Here is a 19955-nt window from a genome sequence, read left to right as displayed (position 1 = left end):
AGAAAATAAGACCCTGTCTTATTTTTTGGGAAGCACAGTATTAAAAAAAAGAGAGAAATCTTGCCATTGATACAAGATTGACAGACCAAAATGACACAATACACATCAATGGACAAATATACATAATAGAAGTCTAACTAAATCCAAGCAAGCATGGGTTCTTTCATACAACATATTACACAGCAAGGCAAGTTGACACGTTCAGAATATGATTTTGAGAAAATGAGAAAAATGTATTTAGAAAAACAGCTGAAAAATGGCTTCAATAGATATAAACAATAACTGTAAAACTTTAAAGTATATCTAACTAGCAGAATGGTTGGGAAAAAAACACATTCTTTTTACAATGTAGTTTTATTATACTATAATCTTACATTTTATGTCTCTATTTTTGATCTCTTACTTTTGTACAATAATAAAACTAACCAAAAGCAAAAAAAAAGAAAAAAAAAAGGAGGGGGGATGGTTGTATAAAGTGATTCAGATACACTGCCTGTGATACAAAATAAATTAGAATTTAACCTGGCTAAGGCTTGCCATAATTTAAGGGTTAGCCCATTACTAGAAAACAAGGATGTCAAATTAGAACCTACATAGAATTTCCAGATTCACAATAGTTGGTTGATCCATGTGGGAAATAAGATACTGGTTGGACAAAGCTCTGTTATGATCCAGGTGGTAAGGAGATATTTTGGGACATGTACAGAGACTTCTGAACCAAGCACTGAATTACAGTAACCTCTGTATTTTATTTTTAATTCTGTTTTAATTTCTGTTTTTCTGTTCTGTTTCATCCCTAAAGTGGGACTAGAATTCACAATCTGCTGTTTTTTAGCCTGAAGCTTAACCTCTACACCATACTGGCTCTTTTGGGTCTTCAAAGAGGACTCCATGTGCTATTTCTAAAGTAATAAATACTAAAGGACAACTTGCTATTTTTTTTTAAGGGAGGGAGAAGTAAGAGAGACACACAGAGAGGGAAAATCACACTGAAATTGAAGGAGACAATAAACACTCAAAGCTTTTCCAGAGATGCCATTAATAATGTATTTCCAATATATTGCCATGTTATATAAATGGTTGCCCGTTCCCACCATCTCTTTACGGGAAGAGGTGAGAGAAATCAATACTCATCCCACTTGCAAAAATTGGTTTTCTACTTTGGATCCCCTGATCTCCAGCTCCCTGCCCCCCATCTCTTCATCCCAGCAGCCTTTTTTCTTCATCTTTTGGTGCAGCAGTTCTGAAGTGTCAGGCAGAAAATTCTTGTGTTGGAAAAAAAAAAGAGCTTGGGTGAAGCTTAGAATATAATAGGAATTAATATAAAAGTTAGATGTAGATACCCAAGTATTCACAAGTGTACATAAACATCTACACCTACAGTAGTACACTTGTGAATACTTGGGTATATATCTGTTGTGGCCCCGCAGTAGCCGTTGGAGCTGCCACCAGACTCCGACAGCGAGGGGCCCTATGAGTCAGCTCTGGAAGATGTGGAGGACCCTGGACAGGGTTCCGACTCCGAGCAGGGCGCAGAGAGGCTGGTTGGCCACCAGGAAGCGCCTGAGGCCTGGAGCAGTGGTAAGAGCCAAGGGACCGTGCTCCCGAAGTCAAGCCTTGGAGTGGGGGTGAGGAGACAAGGGAGTGTGATCCTGACGTCATGCATTGGAGCAGTGGGGAGGAGACAAGGGAGTTGGTCCTAGATGCCCGGCAACGGAGGGCTAATAGGCGTAAAGAACAGTTACGCAGTTACAGAAGATAATTGAACTCAGCTGGTGGTAATTAGGCTCCTCTCAAGACTATAAAAGGAATGGCTTTCCACAAGCTTGTCGCAGGAATCAACATATTTACTAGAGCTGGAGAAGCTATCGTGGCTATCTTGGCAGGCTGGATTGCTGCCAAGGTCTATTCTGTGCTGGATTGCTGCCAAGGTCTAGTCTGTGTGTTAATAAATCCTTGAAGTATCTTTGTCTCGGCGTGCTTTGGTGTATAAAGAGGGGGGTCAGTATGTATGTATGTATATATATATATATATATATATATATATATATATATATATATATATATATATATATATATATACATATACATATATATACACATATATATATACACACATATATATATATATATATATATATATATATATATATATATATATATATATATATATATATATATATATATATATATATATACACATATATATATACACATATATATATATATACATATATATATATATATATATACATATATATATATATATATACATATATATATATATATATATATATATATATATATATATATATATATATATATATATATATATATATATATATATATATATATATATATATATATATATATATCCCAAAAAGACCTTGTTTCTTTCCTAATAGACCAGTGATGGCTAACCTTTTCCGGACCGAGAGCCCAAAGTGCGCGTGAATACCCGTGCGCACATCTGAACCTTCAAAATGCAATATATGTGCAGCCCTGTGCATGAGCACATGGCCCCCTGCACACATAGCAGAGACCCGAAGACCAGCTGGCTGGTGGGACACATGCATGCATGTGTGGCAGAGTTCAACTGGGGTGACGGCTCACATGCCATCAGAGAGGGCGCTGCGTTCCACCTCTGGCAGGTGTGCCCTAGGTTCGCCATCATGGCAATAGACCAAGAAGCATTGCTGAGAAGAAACTACGAGAATTCCAGATGGACATGGAATTAGGTTGCCAACAGGGCCATGGTGGCACAGTGGTTAGAATGCAGTATTGCCGACTAATTCTGCTGACTGCTGGTTGCCAGCAATTCGGCAGTTCGTGTCTCACCGGCTCAAGGTTGACTCATCCTTCCAAAGTTAATAAATGTTGCTTCCTCTTAGTTAAAACAGATACGGGGCTGTTCAAATCTTTGGAAGCACTTTCTTAGAGCTGCTCCATGAAGTAACATGGCTACCTTGCTCCTAAGAGAACTGCAAAAGTTTTTTGTTGCAATCATACAGAGGTTCTCTGGGAACGTTAAGCAGATGTTCATAAACCTCAACTAAGAAGACACCACTCACTTTACCTAGTCAACTTGGCCAAAGTTTTGATGAAAGAAAGAAAGAAAGAAAGAAAAGAAGGAAAGAAAGAAAGAAAAGGAAGGAAGGAAGTCAGTCAGTCAGTCAGTCAGTCAGTCAGTCAGTCAGTCAGTCAGTCAGTCAGTCAGTCAGTCAGTCAGTCAGTCAGTCAGTCAAACTTTGGAGATCCAGTACACTCCACAGAAAAAATATCTCACCTCAGTGGTTGAAAGCACCGTATCTTCATCGAGGCTTAGAACAGCATCTGTGACAATATTCTCATAGGGCAGGAAGCGACTGCTCATCACCTGTAAGATGAACAAGGTGGGTCAGTGAGATGCTCTTGAGACTCATCTGCAGAAATGGCCTCCATACTTGAGCCCAAAGAGTTAACATTCTACCACAGCATTAAAGGGGAGGAAATGGCTGTGAAAGAAAAGAGCTTCATGTGCAAGAACTTTTCAGTTTATTGCATCCGACCTAACCATATGATTATGTTACTCCTGATTAATTTCAGCAAGAGTGGCCTTCTAGATTTATGTGTTCACATTATTCCCTTACCCCAAATGTTGTCATGCATAATGCTCTGGTTTGATTTTTTGGAAACCAACCAACCAACCAACCATTTTTATATAATTAAAAGGCAATAAGTCATAGCTATATTTAGAGTATATATGCTTCTCAAAAGCTTAAAGTAGCATTTAGAATTCTTTCTTACTTTATCTTCATCAAAATCTGATGAGGTAGGCTAGGTTGAATGATAGCGACTAATGCAATGCCTCGGGCTAAAATTTATAGCTGAGTAAAGATTTTAACTTATACCTCCCAAGCAATGCCTAATGCTCTAACCAATATACTTCATTGGTTGGCTTTCAAAATCTATAGCCAGCCACATACTATCATTGAAAACAAGAAACAATCAACAAAAGAGTGTAAATTTTAAGTTACAGTGTTCCTAAGACAATACAATGTCTGTGTAGGGTTTTGTATTAATCTTTTGAAGCCACTAAGATATCAATTTGTGAGCAGTAGGTGATATAAGAATATTGGCAGGTTTTCCGAGTGACTATACATTAATTTATTACAGGTAGACAATTCAATCTATTTCTGCTGCTTGCCATTTCTAAAGGTAGCTCATATCATTTCCACACTGATATGAAAACTCAGAATCCCAAAAATGTGCATTTCTAAACTTATTTGGAGAATATTTTTCTGAGAACTACAGCATGACATTTGATGAAGTGTGAAAGCTGATTAGATTATGATGAGACAATTTTGGATATTTGTTTTGTTCAGATTTACTGCCTTTAGTCAATCCCAAATCCAGTTCGCTGATTTGCCAACTAACTTTTCTCATCAGATCTTTGTACTACTACTGTGTTTCCCCGAAAATAAGACAAGGTCTTATTTTCTTTTGACCCCCGAAATAAGTGCTTGGCCTTATTTTTGAGGAGGTCTTATTATTTTTGAGGTGTAGGAAGCGGTGAGCGTGGTCACCTCATGGCTGCTGCTGTGTTGCAATATTTTCAGGGAGGGCTTATTTTTTGGGGGGGCTTATGTTAGCACATGTGCTCAAAATCCTGATGGGGCTTATTATCCAGGGAGGTCTTATTTTCAGGAAAACAGGTTAAGAGAAAAATTGCAACAGTATCTGCATTTTTTAAAAAGATATTTCTCTTTTGTCAGTTGGAAACATTTATTAAATGTAAAGGTTCCCCTCGCACATATGTGCTAGTAGTTTCAGACTCTAGGGGGCAGTGCTCATCTCCATTTCAAAGCCAAGGAGCCAGCGCTGTCTGAAGACGTCTCCATGGTCATGTGGCTAGCATGACTAAACGCTGAAGGCACATGGAATGCTGTTACCTTCCAACCAAAGGTGGTCCCTATTTTCCTACTTGCATTTTTACATGCTTTCGAACTGCTAGGTTGGCAGAAGCTGGGACAAGTAACGGAAGCTCACTCCGTTACACGGCGCTAAAGATTCGAACCTTTATATTAGGTAGACCTATTTTTGTTGTTAGTTTGTACATGTTTTTTTAAAAAATGAAGTATTGAAAGACAAGGAATCTACCATGGAGTACTAATAATGAGGTTCAGCCATTCAGACATGTACCCAAGAGGTGAACAAGTACAAAAAGCTGAAGGATAGTCCTAAGAATGAAAACATTTAATGCATCTTTTATAACAATTTTTGCCACACTGGGGTTGATTAAAATCCTGGATAATTCTCAGCAGCAACGCAAAAGGTGGCTATAATCCTGCATGTCTGAAACGAGCCAGGCTTGACAAAATGGTTGTGCTGAGCAAGTTAGCTTACCACTGTAAAAAAAGCTAATCTGGCATTCTAAACCTATGTATTTTTTTTCCATTTGGGCATTTGCTGTGCAGAAGGAGAAACGTGATCCTTGATGACACTTCCAGATTTCTTTGTAGTCCCGAAAAAGCTCCAAGACGATTGCTTACCTGCCTTTTTGAAATTCATAAGATCTATTCTTTCCTTTGGCCCTCCAATACATGAAACGACACAACAAAAATGGAAGGAGATGGAAGGAAGCAATCAAGTGCACCAAAGGGGGCAGCCTCAAACAGGAGCCTTCCCTCTCTCATGCTCTGCAGTGAATCTCAAACTACCCTGAGATCCGAGTCAACAGATTTAGCTGCCACCTTAGTGGCCATTTAGTGTATTGGAGAAAAGCACAGATATTACCTCCATTCTTTTTAGATGGATGAGAAATACCTGGGAGCTTCAATAATTTAGATTACCCCCCCCCCCCAATTGGGACACCTACTTCAATAAAGAACGATGAAATTGCATGAAACTGTAGAATCAGCAACCCCCTTGAAGTATGTTGTACAAGTGCTTCGCAGTTATAATAGATCTGGGTACTCTGCTACTATTTTCAGCAAGAAGGACAGGTGTTCATACCTCACTCTATGTCAAAACTCTTCTAGACTAGAATTTCCGGCATATGTCATTGCTATCCTTGCTGGATTTGACTGCTAAAAGCTCCAGTTTAATATATTTTGGAGATTCAACGTGATATCCCAGCATATTTCTAACTGTATCATATCACTATATTATAAACTTGCTTGAATGCAAAGTCAGGTATAAAATACAAGCCAGTTGTCTAGCAATAACTTTGTTATAGCAGGGGTGTCAAACTCAAGGCCTGCCAATGGGGTGCATATATCTGGCCCGTGGGGCTGCCCTGGAAACAACGAAGGACTGGCTCGTGGTGCCTCTGCTAGCCAAAACGGAGCTCAGGCCCAGGCTCCCTTTTTGGCCGCAACAGCCTCCTATAGTCCTCTGCCAGTAAAAATGAAACTCGGGGAACTCTGTTTTTGCTGGCAAAGGGCTGCAGGAAGCCATCACAGCCGAAAATGGAGGCTGGGCCTGAGCTCCGTTTTCGCTGGCAGAGGGCTGCAGGAGGCCGTTGTGGCCGAAAACAGAACCTTGACAAATGACGTCGAGCTGGCCACGCCCATCCTGGCCACACACACCCTGCCCCCCCCCCAAAAGGTCAAACACAACCCTGATGCGGCCCTGAATTAAATTGAGCTTGATACCTCTGTATTATAGCCAACAGGAGATTTTTCCTCTATTTTTCTCTCCTCACGTCAAATCTACTATGCCACATCAATTCCCATAAATTGATCCTCTAGTATACAGGTAGTCCTCCACTTACAGTCATTCATTCAACAATGGCGCTGAAAAAAAGTGATTTATGGCTGGCCTGCCATAAATTCAGGTGTGTACGACAATTTACGACAGTTATAGTGTTTGAGGGTCATGTGATTGCCACCTTACCAGCAGGCTTCTGAGAAGCAAAGGTTATGGGCAAGCCAGGTTCAGTTAACAACTGTGAGATTCACTGAACAACTGCAGTGGTTCACTTCAAAAACCATCACACAAAAGGTTGTAAAATCAGGCACAACTCATTTTAACAACCGACTTGCTTATCAACAGAAATTCTGGTTGTAAGTTGAGAACTAGGTGTATTTGTAAACACCTTTTGTATTGGTACATGCCCACTGACCTTGGAAATATACCCAAGAGACAGGTGACTTGGGATGCAGTCCCCATGAAAGAAATAACGGGAGCCCAGAATTATCTATGCAATCTATCCTGCCTCAGTCTGCAGGAAGGAAGCATTAAGAAGATAAGGAGAGACAGAGAGGCCACTTTAAGCGCCTGGAGGAATTATGGCACGTAGCTGTAATAAAAAAAGCAAACAACAGCAACCACAACCATGACAACGTACCTTGCTTTCTCCTTCGATAACAATGACAGGCACAGCAGTGGCAGGCCAGCGATGCTTGGCAGGGAGGGGCTTATCACAATTCCATAAGACAATGATCTGAAAAGCAATAAGGGTTTCCCGTTAGGAAAATGCTTGCAGAGATCACAGTCCACGGAGGCTCATGGGTTATCTCAGCTGACTGCTCTGCACTTCACAACCAGAAACAAATGAAAAGAGAAAGAGTCCCCCCAATGAGATTTAATTCCTGTTGTGGTCCTAGTTATCTGGCATTTTGCCAAGCAAGATAAGGTTTGTGTTGATGAATATTCCTCTGAAAGACTGTTTGCCAAGCCTTGCTGACTGTGAATGAAAGGAATTCACAGTTGTGTAAATAAAAGAGGTTTTGCCAGGACCAAGACTCTGGTTCATGAGTGTTAAGGAAGCCTAGGTCAGAACAATTCCTAGATACAGAAGAGGGGTAATTAACTTTTGTTGTTGTTGTTGTTGTTGTTTACTTTTGCTGACTAACAACGGTTGGACTGGCTGCATTAAAAAGACAACTTATGTGGCATCTGAACAAGTCCTGGACAAAAGACAAGAGACCAAGTGTTCACAGCTTGACATCAATGCATGGTGCTCTACCACGCCATCAGTGGTGGTTCATGTTTTCATGGGCGCTTGTGTTGTGATACCGTATGCAAAATTCAGCTTCTGGAAAGATCAAGGGTGGCCTATTTGCCCCAATTCTCCAGAAACAAATGCAGAAAGTCTTATAGGAATTGAACTTGGCTTCCTGGCAATCTCTGCAAGTTACTAGTCCTCCTGACTAAAAACTCAACATGGAGGAGGAGGAGGAATGGAAAAAGGTGTTGGATTATGTTGCGAAATTCAGTGTTTCTCACAGATTTTCAGACCTTTCAAAGACCAGTAAAAACTGTATGCTGTGTAGAAATGTTAAGAGGCAGAATTAGTCTCAGAGCAATTATGCAAATCTTGTTAATTGGCATGATTTAAACAGATTGCCGAACTTCATTTCTCCTGTATCATATAGCCTGTTAATAAAGCCACTCTAACAGGACCAAGTTTATCCATCTAGGATAGTTTAATTTAGTCCTGTTGCAAACAAGCTTTTAATTCTGTTTTTTTTTTCCAAGGAGTACTCCTAAAATAGAATAGAGCTGGAAGGGACCTTGGAGGTCTTCTAGTCCAACCCCCTGCTCAAGCCAGAGACCTTACATAAATGAAAAACGAGTTCCTGAAGAAACTATTTTCATATTGATACATTTTGTACTAGTAACGTCTAGTGAGGGTGAGAGGGGTAAGTGGAAAACGGCATAAAATACGGTATTCAGTAATAGACAATACCAAAAGTTCAACTTAGTGTAAGGCATATGCCACTATGTAATTCAGATTGCAATGTCTTCTTTGGCTACATACAGGGTGTAAGGATCATGCTTGAGGGTTGGGGGCTTATGAAGGGTACTCAAGGGGTGGCTGATGATGTAATTGTGTCCCCCAAATGAATGAATCCAAAATGTTGGTGGTGCTTTTTTAGGGAGCGGTGGCATTTGAAATCTTAAAGGGATTTGTAGCATTTATTTTTACCTTTTGAAACTCACCACACAGGGAGCATGGAGACCTTAATCAAAGGAACTCCAATGTAAAAAACTGGCTGAATATTTTGGTTCTTCCTAATGAGAAGTGAAATGGGTGCTGGGAGTTTTCACATGCCATGCAGATCATGGATCACTCATTGCTCCTTTAATGCATTTATTCATTTTTTAAAATAAATCTTCACCAAAAAATTTACCAAGAACATCAAAACTAACACAAACTAATAAAAAATAAAAGCAGAAAAGAGAGAAAAGAAAATGGAAGGAAAAAGGAAGTGCAGAAAGAAAGAATAAAAAGAAATAGAAGCTTCTGATTTCCTTTGCAGTAAATATTAAGTGCAATTACAAAGTTATCTCTTATTCCATGATTACAAAAGATTTTTACCGTTTCCCCAGAAAATAAGTCTGGGTCCAAAAAACGCATTAGGTCCAGCAGTGGGTTTCACATTTTGTTACCACTGGTTAACCGCCCACACTCCCACTCACTATACGCATGCGCTTTGCTTGTGAATGTGCCTTCTGCGCATGCGTCCGGCCTCAAAAATGTGCCTAAATAGGATGGCATAGAGCCAGGGTGGGTGGATGGACGGGCCCACCCACGATTTCTGCTACCGGTTCGGGCAAACCGGTCCGAACTGGCTGAATACTATTTCTGAGTAGGTCTTATTTTTGGGGAAACATGGTATTATCCAGTCTTTTTCTAATCAGTAAAAACACAAATCATAAGTGCATATTTTTTTCAATTCGAAAAGTCTATAAGTGGTTTCTAGTCAATCGTATATGAAGATACTGGTTTTTTTCCCCCTCTAATCAAAGAAGTTAACTTAACCTTCTTTGAAAGTTCCATCATATTTATGGACTAACATATTAGAAGCTGTGCCAGTGTGGATGAAGATAAATTGGGAGAAGCCAGACAAACTTATAGCAACTATTGAAATTCGGATTTTCAGCCAATGACGGGGAAGTTCAGGACCTGGGTACTTGAGAGACCACCTGCTGCCAATTACCTCCACTAGACCGATTAGATCCCACAGATTAGGCCTCCTCCGAATTCCATCCGCCGGCCAGTGTCGACTGGCGACTACCCGGAGGAGGGCCTTCTCTGTGGCTGCTCCGACCCTCTGGAACGAACTCCCCGTGGAGATTCGAACCCTCACCACCCTCCAGGCCTTCCGCAAAGCCCTTAAAACCTGGCTGTTCCGACAGGCCTGGGGCTAAAGAGCTGTTGCCCCCGTCTCGAATTGGTATGACTGTTGTGTTTTAATCATGCATTGTTTTTTATGTCGTTTTAAATTCTTGTTTGTATCCCCCTTCCCTGGTTGAGTTGTGAGCCGCCCTGAGTCCCCTTTGGGGAAAAGGGTGGCATATAAATAAAATAAAAAAAATAAAAAAGTTGATCGTGTTCCTCACCTGAGCACAGTGCTGGGATTTGGCGACTGCAACCAGGAGTTTTAGCACGGGTTGAGATTGGGACACCAGAGGAGTAACTGCATGGATGACGGCGGTGAATTTGGATGGGGCCTTGACTCCTGAGAAGAAAATGAGAGAAAATGAACCAGCCCAATCATTTTAAAAATTCTAAAATATTTTGGTTGACTTTAACCCTCAGTACACAAGTTCACTAATCACAGACAAATGATGATTTCCACAAGAATGGACTTCTCTGAAAAGAAGACAAATCTGAATTCAAAACCAACCACCCCGTTTACCACATTCTGAGGTAAATGAAGGTAAATCTATCGTCCCATTTTCTTTCAAAAGAAAATATTTTTATTAAATAAATTTATATGGCCACCCATCTCATTGAATGTGATATTGTTGGAGCCATAGAACCAACAATATCACAACTGTTTTAAAACTTAAATATAAAAATAAAAGCAAGGTAGCTGGAGAAGATAAAGCAGATATTACTGTATTTTTTGGAGTATAAGACACACCTTTTTCCTTCAAAAAAGAGGGTGAAAATCTGGGTGCATCTTATACACTGAATACAGCATTTTTTGCCTCCCCAAATCCCACCCCTTTCACCAAAATATCCCTGCATAGCTTTTAGGAGGCTTCCAGAGTGCTGCTGGGGAGGGCAAAAATGAGTGAAAAACAGGCTGTTTTTTGCTTGTTCCCCCCTCCCCAGGAGCACTCTATAAGCCTCCTAAAGGCTATGCAGGCCCTTTTTTTGACAAAAAAATGGGCCTGTTTTCGCAAGGTCTACAGAGTGCAAAAACCTTTTATTTAAATTTGCTTCTTCAAAATCTTGGTGCGTCTTATACTCTGAAAAATATGGTAGGTTCTCACATATTGGTTTAGAGGGCCACCTTTCTACACAGCTTAGATTCCATTTGCCTCCTACTGTTAGTTGCACGTCACCCAGAAACAAGATTTCTCTTCCGAAGCAGTGTGATCCTCAAGAGAGAACTACTTACCTAGGTTAGCATAATAGTAAGGGAAATCTCCCAGATATGATGAATACTGTGGCAGTACGAACAACCCCCCGGGATGTTTGTTCCATATTAAACTGTTACGGGATATGTGCTTAAATATTCTGTCTTGAATAATCTGCAAAACAAGAAGTTAAAATGACATTTAGCAAACTTTTTATGGAAAAAAGCAGAACCCTTTAATCAAAGCCACCGAGAGGCAGATTATTTAGAATTGGTGTGCAATCTTCTTACCACACACAACTTCATTTATCTCATTTATTGAATCAGACACTGTGTAAAAATTAGGATCTGACTAACACAGAATAGTTCTAGTTTCCAAAATGCACAAGCCATTGCACAGACTGATGGATTATTTCTGCAATTTTGCCATCAATATATAACATAAAGACAGTCATAGCTTTAAACCGAATGAGAACTGTTTCTGAAAGGCAATGTTTTTAACCTACATATTTCTGTTCTCCTTCCCAGGCTAAAAAAGAATCTACCATTATAGTAATTTCAGAAATACAAATTGCACAGAAAACTTTGCAATGATAGTATTCCGTCATTGGCCCAAGAAAAATCAGTGACAACTAATGTACTGTTGTAATTTCATGGTATTGTGGAAGAAAATGTAAGGTTTTCATGCTGGGATTCAAAATCTAGGACCCTGAGCATTTCAGCTTCCCCTAAGTTTATTTTGTTTTAAAACATCTCTCAAGATATCCTTGTTAAAGTGGAAAATCCTGTTTCCTGATATTTATTACAGAGACATTGGTGCTTCAATGTGCTCTATAAATCCAGGATTTCCCCCCTAACTAGAAAAGGAATCATGTTGCAAAAATCACTGAAAAGACAAGCTGCACAATGGAATATGCACACTTGCTTAATTGAAATAAAGTACTACTGTATTTCTTTCTCCTTGGCTTAGATAGTCTGATGATTTCTTTGTCCAATACCACAGCAATCACAGAGCATCTAACAAAGATCCTTGATAATAAAAATCACTAAATCCCGAATTTAAGAAACATAGTTTGGTTTTGTATATTGTTAGGATTCAGACCCGCTTAGTGGTTCTTATAGAATCCAGGTTAGGCATCCACTGTTTATCCAACTTCAAGTAAAATACACTTAAAAAGGGGGAAAAAGTATAATCCCCAAATAACCATACTGTCTAGTGGTTCAGGCTGGAAACCAGGAGACTGTGAATTCTAGACCCAACTTGGCCTGAAAGTCTATGGAGAATAGAATAGAATAACAGAGTTGGAAGGGACCTTGGAGGTCTTCTAGTCCAACCCCCTGCTTAGGCAGGAAACACCACACCACTTCAAACAAATGGCTATCCAACATATTCTTAAAAACTTCCAGTGTTGGAGCATTCACAACTTCTGGAGGCAAGTTGTTCCATTGATTAATTGTTCTAACTGTGAGGAAATTTCTCCTTAGTTCTAGGTTACTTCTCTTCTTGATTAGTTTCCACCCACTGCTTCTTGTCCTACCCTCAGGTGCTTTGGAGAATAGCTTGACTCCCTCTTCTTTGTGGCAACCCCTGAGATATTGGAACACTGGTATCATATCTCCCATGGTCCTTCTTTCTATTAAACTAGACATACCCAGTTCCTGCAACCGTTCTTCATATGTTTTAGTCTCCAGTCCCCTAATCATCTTTGTTGCTCTTCTCTGCACTCTTTCTAGAGTCTCAACATCTTAGAGATTCTCAATCATCCAGGTCATGGTTCTCCCAAAGGTGCTTTTTCAAGAGGCAACTGGACTTTCTGGTTTTCTTTGAAGACGTTTCACTTCTCATCCAAGAAGCTTCTTCAGCTCTGACTGGATTCCATTCCCTACCATCTAGCCAGACCTTAGCAAGCTTCTTGGATGAGAAGCGAAACTTCTTCAAAGAAAAACCAGAAAGTCCAGTTGCCTTGACAAAAGCATCTTTGGGACTTGCCTGAAAGCCATCTGAGAGCCAGTTGCTCTCTTTCAGTTGATCTCACAGGGTTTTTGTTGTGAGGAAAATAAGAGGAAGAAGAAGCATTAGACACATTTGCCGCCTTTGAGTTGCTTATTAAACAAAAATAAAGGTGAAATATAAAATAAATTAAAAATCAGATTCTACCAATAGGACTGGAACGATTATATAGCTGTGTTCCCCACAACAATCTACATAACTTCTTTAGTGTGATAACAGAGCTCACACGCAAGTTGCATACAAGGAAAATCAGTACAAAATGTTTTACAGATGGCACCTGGCACCAACAAGGTTAGCTAAAATCTCAACAAAATGCTGGAAATGTGAATCAATACACAGAACAAACTACCACTTATGGTGGACCTGTGAGGAGGCTAAACATTTTTGGAAAAGGATCAAAACGTGGCTAGAGGTAATAACAGGTGTTAAAATAGAATGGAAACCTGAAGTTTTTTTATTAGGAATAACGACTGTGAAATATAAAAAAGAAATTCAGTATTTAATTATGGTAAAATTCAGTATATAATGACGGCGGCAAGGATTGCCTTTGCCCAGAAATGGAAAAACAAATTAATTCCAAGCGAAGATGAAATAATAAGAAAGGTTATGGACTGTGCTGAAATGGACAAATTAACAAAAGAAATCCAGGGAAAAGAAGAAACAGAATGCTATCAGATATGGGATAAATGGTATAGGTGGATGGAGGAAAGAAACAAGGATCGACGAAGGAAGACAACAAAGCCCAAAAATAGTAGTTAAGGAGAATTAACATATATATGTATCCAAGTGGTTTAAACTTACTAGAGGTAATCAGCCAATATAGCAGACAGAGGAGTAAGATAAGAGGGTTAAGAATGAAATATAATAGAAGGGGAAACAATATAAGGTGAGCGATATCGATTGGCAATTGCTATTAGAAAGAACAGGAAGCTCCTGTTCGTATTGTATTGTGTAAATGTGGTGTACGTCTAAGTTTTGTGTATGTGTATTTTACATGTTTGTAAATAAAATAATAATAATAAAAAAACCAGAGCTCACATGTGTGGGGAAGGACCACAGTTTTGGGATAGGCTTTTTTTGAAGTCTGCTTGGCATTGTTGAGGGCACATTCCAGCCGCTTCAAAAAATGGTGGGTCACTAGGCCTATGCCTCTCATAAAAAAGGTTGTTATTATGGGGGCACACAATCACAGGGTTGTACGATTAGTCTCTGCCATCTGACTCAGTGCTTCAGTATTTTTTTTTCTAAACAGTTGATTACATTTCCAAAACATCATAGGCTGCTGCTAATTAATTATTTTTTAAACATACCCATGGGGACTATGTAGTATCCAGAGATATTCTTATAAATAAAGAGTATAATACAAGCTGGTGCTTTGCTCCGCAGCATGCCAGCTCCCAATTTAAATCTTTTGTAATAGTAAATAATCTAAAAGGCAGAAAAATAAATCAGGTGGATTGCAAAGCTTGATTTATTTAAGGTCACTTTGGGGCCTATCTGCAACTTATTGCTTTAACTTACGACAAACTACCGTATTTTTCAGAGTATAAGACGCTCCGGACTATAAGACACACCTACCTTTTTTGGGGAGGAAAACAAGAAAAAAAATTCTGCCTCTGCCTACTAGCATCCACCAGTATTCATCTGGCTAGCGTCCTTGCAGCAAACAGCAGCCTGGTCAGGTTCAGCATGTTATTGGAGCCTGATTTAGCACGAATAGCTGATTGGCTATTGGCCTGCTGGAATACCGCCAATTAGCTGTTCCAGGCTGCATTGATCACCAGATCCCATCACTGCCTCCGTGTGTCGGCCTACGCCCTCTACGTTTTAGATCCGTTCCAGGCTGTGGAGATTGCCACAGCACATTGTTGCCAATTGCCATCTCTGTGCATTGAATTTTTGGCCTCCGCGCATCACATTTTTGGCCAGTTCCAGGCAGTAATCGGTTGAAAATGTGACACACGGAGGCCAAAACATGATGCATGGAGGCCAAAAACATGGCAGATGACGATTGGCGGCAATGTACTGTGGCGATCCCCGCAGCCTGGAACGCATCTAAAACCTGGCGTGTGGAGGCGGAAAACATGACACGCGGAGGCCAAAAATGGGCAGGGCTTTGGCACCATTCAGTGTATAAGACACACCACAATTTTCACCCACTTCTAGGTCTTATACTACAAAAAGTACAGTATGTATTTCAATAACAAAATTTAATCTCTACTCTTTCCAATGAAATCCGGAAACACTTTAGTCTGTTACTAAAAAGCTAATGCTAGCTAGTATAATAAATACTGTATTCAAGATGTCCACATTCTGACCTAACATAAGGTGGGTTAACATAGTTCTGTATCTAATATTTCATTTGTCCCTTGTTCAGTGATAAATAATTACCTCTGCAAAAGTGCCACATACAGCTGGCCTCTGATACCGCAGAGAAAAGATTTCTCCAATAAAATTAGATCATCATATCTAGGACAACTTTCCTGTTCCAACACAACGCCCTCTTTGAAACCAGCTCTCAAATGCCACCGCTGACAGGTATTTTCAGTTACAGGTTAGGCTGACAAAATCTTACCGATCCTGTTATTTGATGGATCAGGGACCATCTTAAAAGCTGTACCAAATTTAACAGATAACTATTCTAGTTGTGAAAACGATATTTAACTGTGCAAAAGGCTGGAGAAGCTTTGTAGGAAAGGCTACAGGAAAGGACAAAAATAGAGGCAATTTACAGCTCTTTCGCTAGCCATAAAATTTGCACAGGAAAAATAGCTACACCCATCGCTAAATGCCATTTGCAATTTGCGCTCTTCACTCCCCCCCCCTTTTTAATCACTGCTGAAAGTTCGGTCTAAAAATGAATTTGTGTCAAACGTATTTGTGTCAATTTGGCATGCCTCCACTCTTCCTGGGGACTCAAAAGCTTATTTTTGTAAACTTACTAATTAAGTAAACACGTATCCTACATGGATTGAAGAAGGAATTTTCAATCAGGAAACTGGGCTGAATGAGATAACGATTTCCCCCCCATAAAAGGACTTTAAATTAAAATGTGTTCCAAAGGGTGCATTTCTATCTTGATATCAATTCTTTTCCTCGCCTCCCACATTCCTGGGTCATGAATCCCCTTTTAATGGGGATGAGGATATTTCTGTTGAATTAAGTCAATATGCACTGAATATGCAAATTATCTCTCTCTCCTTTCTTTCAGAATTAAAACTGTTTTTATATAGGTTTTAATTTCACGAAGTGAAGAAAACGTAAAGCTGGGGAGGATTGCATTTCATTTCATTCAGTTTATTTTCCTTTTGTGGGAATATGATAAATTGGATAAATACCTTCACATCTTATTCAGTTCTACCTTTGTCCCATTCTGTGAGTCTCAGGTAAAATCAATTCAAATATTGAGAAAATGAGAGTGAGATAGAGCTGATAGAGATAGAGATAGAGATGGAGATGGAGATAGATAGATAGATAGATAGATAGATAGATAGACAGACAGACAGACAGACAGACAGGGAGAGGGAGAGGGAGAGGGAGAGGGAGAGGGAGAGAGAGAGAGAGAGGGAGAGGGAGGAACATCTCTATGGCTGATCAAAGGTGTTTAAAAATGGAAAATTCCCTTTGAGGAAGACTGACCAAATACTGAAAGTTGAAATCCTTTGTAGATTTAAAACAGCGGTGTCAAACTCCATTTCATTGAGGTGGTGGTGGCTGAGGAGGCGTGGCCAGCTTGATGTTACTCGCCGAGGCTCCGTTTTCACCCACGACAGCCTCCTGCAGCCCTCTGCCAGCAAAAAACGAGCTGGGGGGGGGGGGAGGGTTCCTGAGCTCCGTTTTTGCTGGCAGAGGGTTGCAGGAAGCTGTTGTGGTAAAAAATGAATCCTGGGAGGGTAGTCTGCGGCCCTCCTGATCTCCGTTTTCACTAGAAGAGGCACCATGGGCTGGTCCTTCACTGTTTCCAGGGTAGCCCTGCAGGCCAGAACTAAGCACTCCATGGGCCAAATCCAGCCCACAGGCACCAAGTTTGACAGCCTGCTTTAAAACAATGTTTCCCAACCTTATTCATTTTAAGATGTGTGGACCTCTACTTCCAGAAAACTATAGCAATAGCAGTTAGACTTATATACCGCTTCATAGGGCTTTCAGCCCTCTCTAAGCAATTTACAGAGTCAGCATATTGCCCCCAATAATCCGGGTCCTCATTTTACCCACCTCGGAAGGATGGAAGGCTGAGTCAACCTTGAGCCGGTGAGATTTGAACAGCCGAACTGCAGAACTGCAGTCAGCTGAAGTAGCCTGCAGTGCTGCACTCTAACCACTGCGCCACCTCGGCTCAATACTCCAGCCAGCAATGCTAGTTGGGGGTATTCTGGGAGTTGAAGTCCACGAATCTTAAAATGAATAAAGTTTGGAAGTACTGCTTTAACAGAACCATTTTATATGAACAAACTGGTAGCCTATACTACAATTTTCATGGATACTGAAGGAACTGCAGCAAATATGTAGCTGCTTCTTAGCATATATGAAAATAGGTCATATCTATTGCTGAAATAAATATTAGTGCATTTCAAATGCAACTCGTTTTGTTCTGCAGAGCAGTGTGTATAGCAGCACACAAGTGAGCAGATATAATAGCAACTCCTTACAATCTTCTTGAACATATGGCAATTGTTAGTTGACCTTGTCTAGCGTTGGAAGCTAGGCAAGATTAACTTTGCTGAATCATAAGTTGGGAACCACTAAGGAATCTGTAGACTAGACTGTTCAAAAGGAACAACGGCAAAACCATTTCTTTATTTTTGGTGAAAAGAAAACAAAACGACATGGATGTCCTGACAGTCACCAAGAGTTGAGTTGACTTTGGATCATGGAAAATTTACTTTTTAATCTTGAAAGCTAACTTCTCAGCTGCCCCAGTCTGCTCAGTCAGTATTAAACATGGCTTAGAATTGCATCTGCAGTGATGCTATCATCCCAGTAACAATGTATGGCTTTGGGGGTTGGACCATAAGGAAGGCTTTTGAATTGTGGTGCTGGAGAAGACTCTTGAGAGTCCCTTGGATTGTAAAGGAGAACAGACCAGTCAATCTTGAAATCAATCCTGACTGTTCTTTAGAAGGACAGATACTGAAGCTGAAGCTCAAACACGAGAAGAGGACTCATTGGAAAAGACCCTGATGGTTGGGAAAGATTGAAGGCTAAAGGAGAAGGGGATGGCAGAGGATTAGATAGCAACAGCAACATTATTTAGACTTATATACCGCCTCATAGTGTTTTACAGCAATCTCTGGGCAGTTTACAATCTTACAATTATTTAGAATAGAATAAAATAGAATAGAATAGAACAAAACAGAGTTGGAAGGCACCTTGGAATCTTCAAGTCCAAACCCCTGCTTGGGCAGGAAACCCTGCACCACTTTAGACAAATGGTTATCCAATCTCTTCTTAAAAACTTCCAGTATTGGAGCATTCACAACGTCTGGGGGCAAGTTGTTCCACTGATTAACCGTTCTAACTGTCAGGAAATTTCTCCTTAGCTCTAAGTTGCTTCTCTCCTTGATTAAATGTCCACCCATTGCTTCTTGTCCTATCCTCAGGTGCTTTGGAGAATAGCTTGACTCCCTCTTCTTTGTGGCAACCCCTGAGATATTGGAAGACTCCTATCATGTCTCCCCTAGTCCTTCTTTTCATTAAACTAGACATACCCAATTCCAGCAACCATTCTTTATATATTTTAGCCTCCAGTCCCCTAATCTGCATATTGCTCCAAACCATCTTGGTTTTTATTTTTCGACCTAGAAAAGATCAAAGACTGAGTCAACTTTGAGCCCTATCAGGATCGAACTCCAAGCTGTGGGCAGAGTTTGCCTGCAATTAACCAGAGTACGACTAGGGCTCCTATGGTTAGGAGTTAAATAAGTGGTTAAATACTGGCTAGATAGTATCTTCTAGTGCTATGAACATGAATTTAGGAAAACTCTGGGAGACAGGGGAGGACAAAGGAGCAGGGCATGCTGCGTTCCACGGTGTTGCGAGGAGTCGGGCATGACTTAGTGACTAAACAACAATGATGCCATCATAGTGTTCTTATATCCTTGTTGTAAGTACAGATGCAATGTAATTGGGGGCCAGAATCAAGAGTAACCTAAAGTCATTGCTTCTACTGGACCTGCTCTAATATGAATGAAATCATAGTTTGAAGAATATTTTTACTTAGTGAGAGAACCCATTCTGGTGGTGATTAAAACTGGTAGGAAAAAAAAACAGGAAGAAAGGAATTTGCTATAGGAAGAGAAAAAAGGAAAACGTAGCTGACTCCAAATTTGGGTGAATCAACAGAGATTTGTTCTGAAACCGAATTCAAGAAATGCAGCTCTCTTGCATAGGCTACATGCAGATTTGCAGGACAGCATTTTTCAGCCTTGCCAAAATCTCATTTGCTTATAATCTGTGATTGCAAAGGACTGAATTGCTTTGCTAGGCTCAAATGTCAAACTAATACGGGAATCTTCTATTCTCCTGTCTTTACACCAGGACTTAGAGAAGGCTGTGCTTATGTATGCAAGGCTGAACCACGGTTAAGCATTACCACGAAAAAACAGAGGGGAAAAAAAAAGAGAGTGGAGATCAGGATCTGCAAA

The 19955-nt window shown here is 40.2% G+C and overlaps 1 protein-coding gene across 1 annotated transcript in view; it reads right to left on the bottom strand.

The window, feature by feature from the left end:
- EXT1 (exostosin glycosyltransferase 1) overlaps nucleotides 1-19955 on the bottom strand; it is a 331185-nt gene that overhangs the window by 13740 nt on the left and 297490 nt on the right. The window contains exons 5-8 of the mRNA XM_087706752.1: nucleotides 11343-11475; nucleotides 10333-10451; nucleotides 7331-7426; nucleotides 3287-3376 (exon numbers count right to left, since the gene is read on the bottom strand). Of these exons, the coding sequence (XP_087562878.1) occupies nucleotides 3287-3376; nucleotides 7331-7426; nucleotides 10333-10451; nucleotides 11343-11475 (438 nt within the window). The remainder of the gene's footprint in view (nucleotides 1-3286; nucleotides 3377-7330; nucleotides 7427-10332; nucleotides 10452-11342; nucleotides 11476-19955) is intronic.

Source organism: Thamnophis sirtalis, unplaced genomic scaffold (genome assembly GCF_051295495.1).
Source record: "Thamnophis sirtalis isolate CommonGarterSnake01/CBP01778 unplaced genomic scaffold, rThaSir2_p1.2 scaffold_2, whole genome shotgun sequence".
In the NCBI taxonomy this organism is placed as follows: domain Eukaryota; kingdom Metazoa; phylum Chordata; class Lepidosauria; order Squamata; family Natricidae; genus Thamnophis; species Thamnophis sirtalis.
Note: the sequence above shows the minus strand (reverse complement) of the source record. Positions and strands in the feature narration are given on the sequence as shown.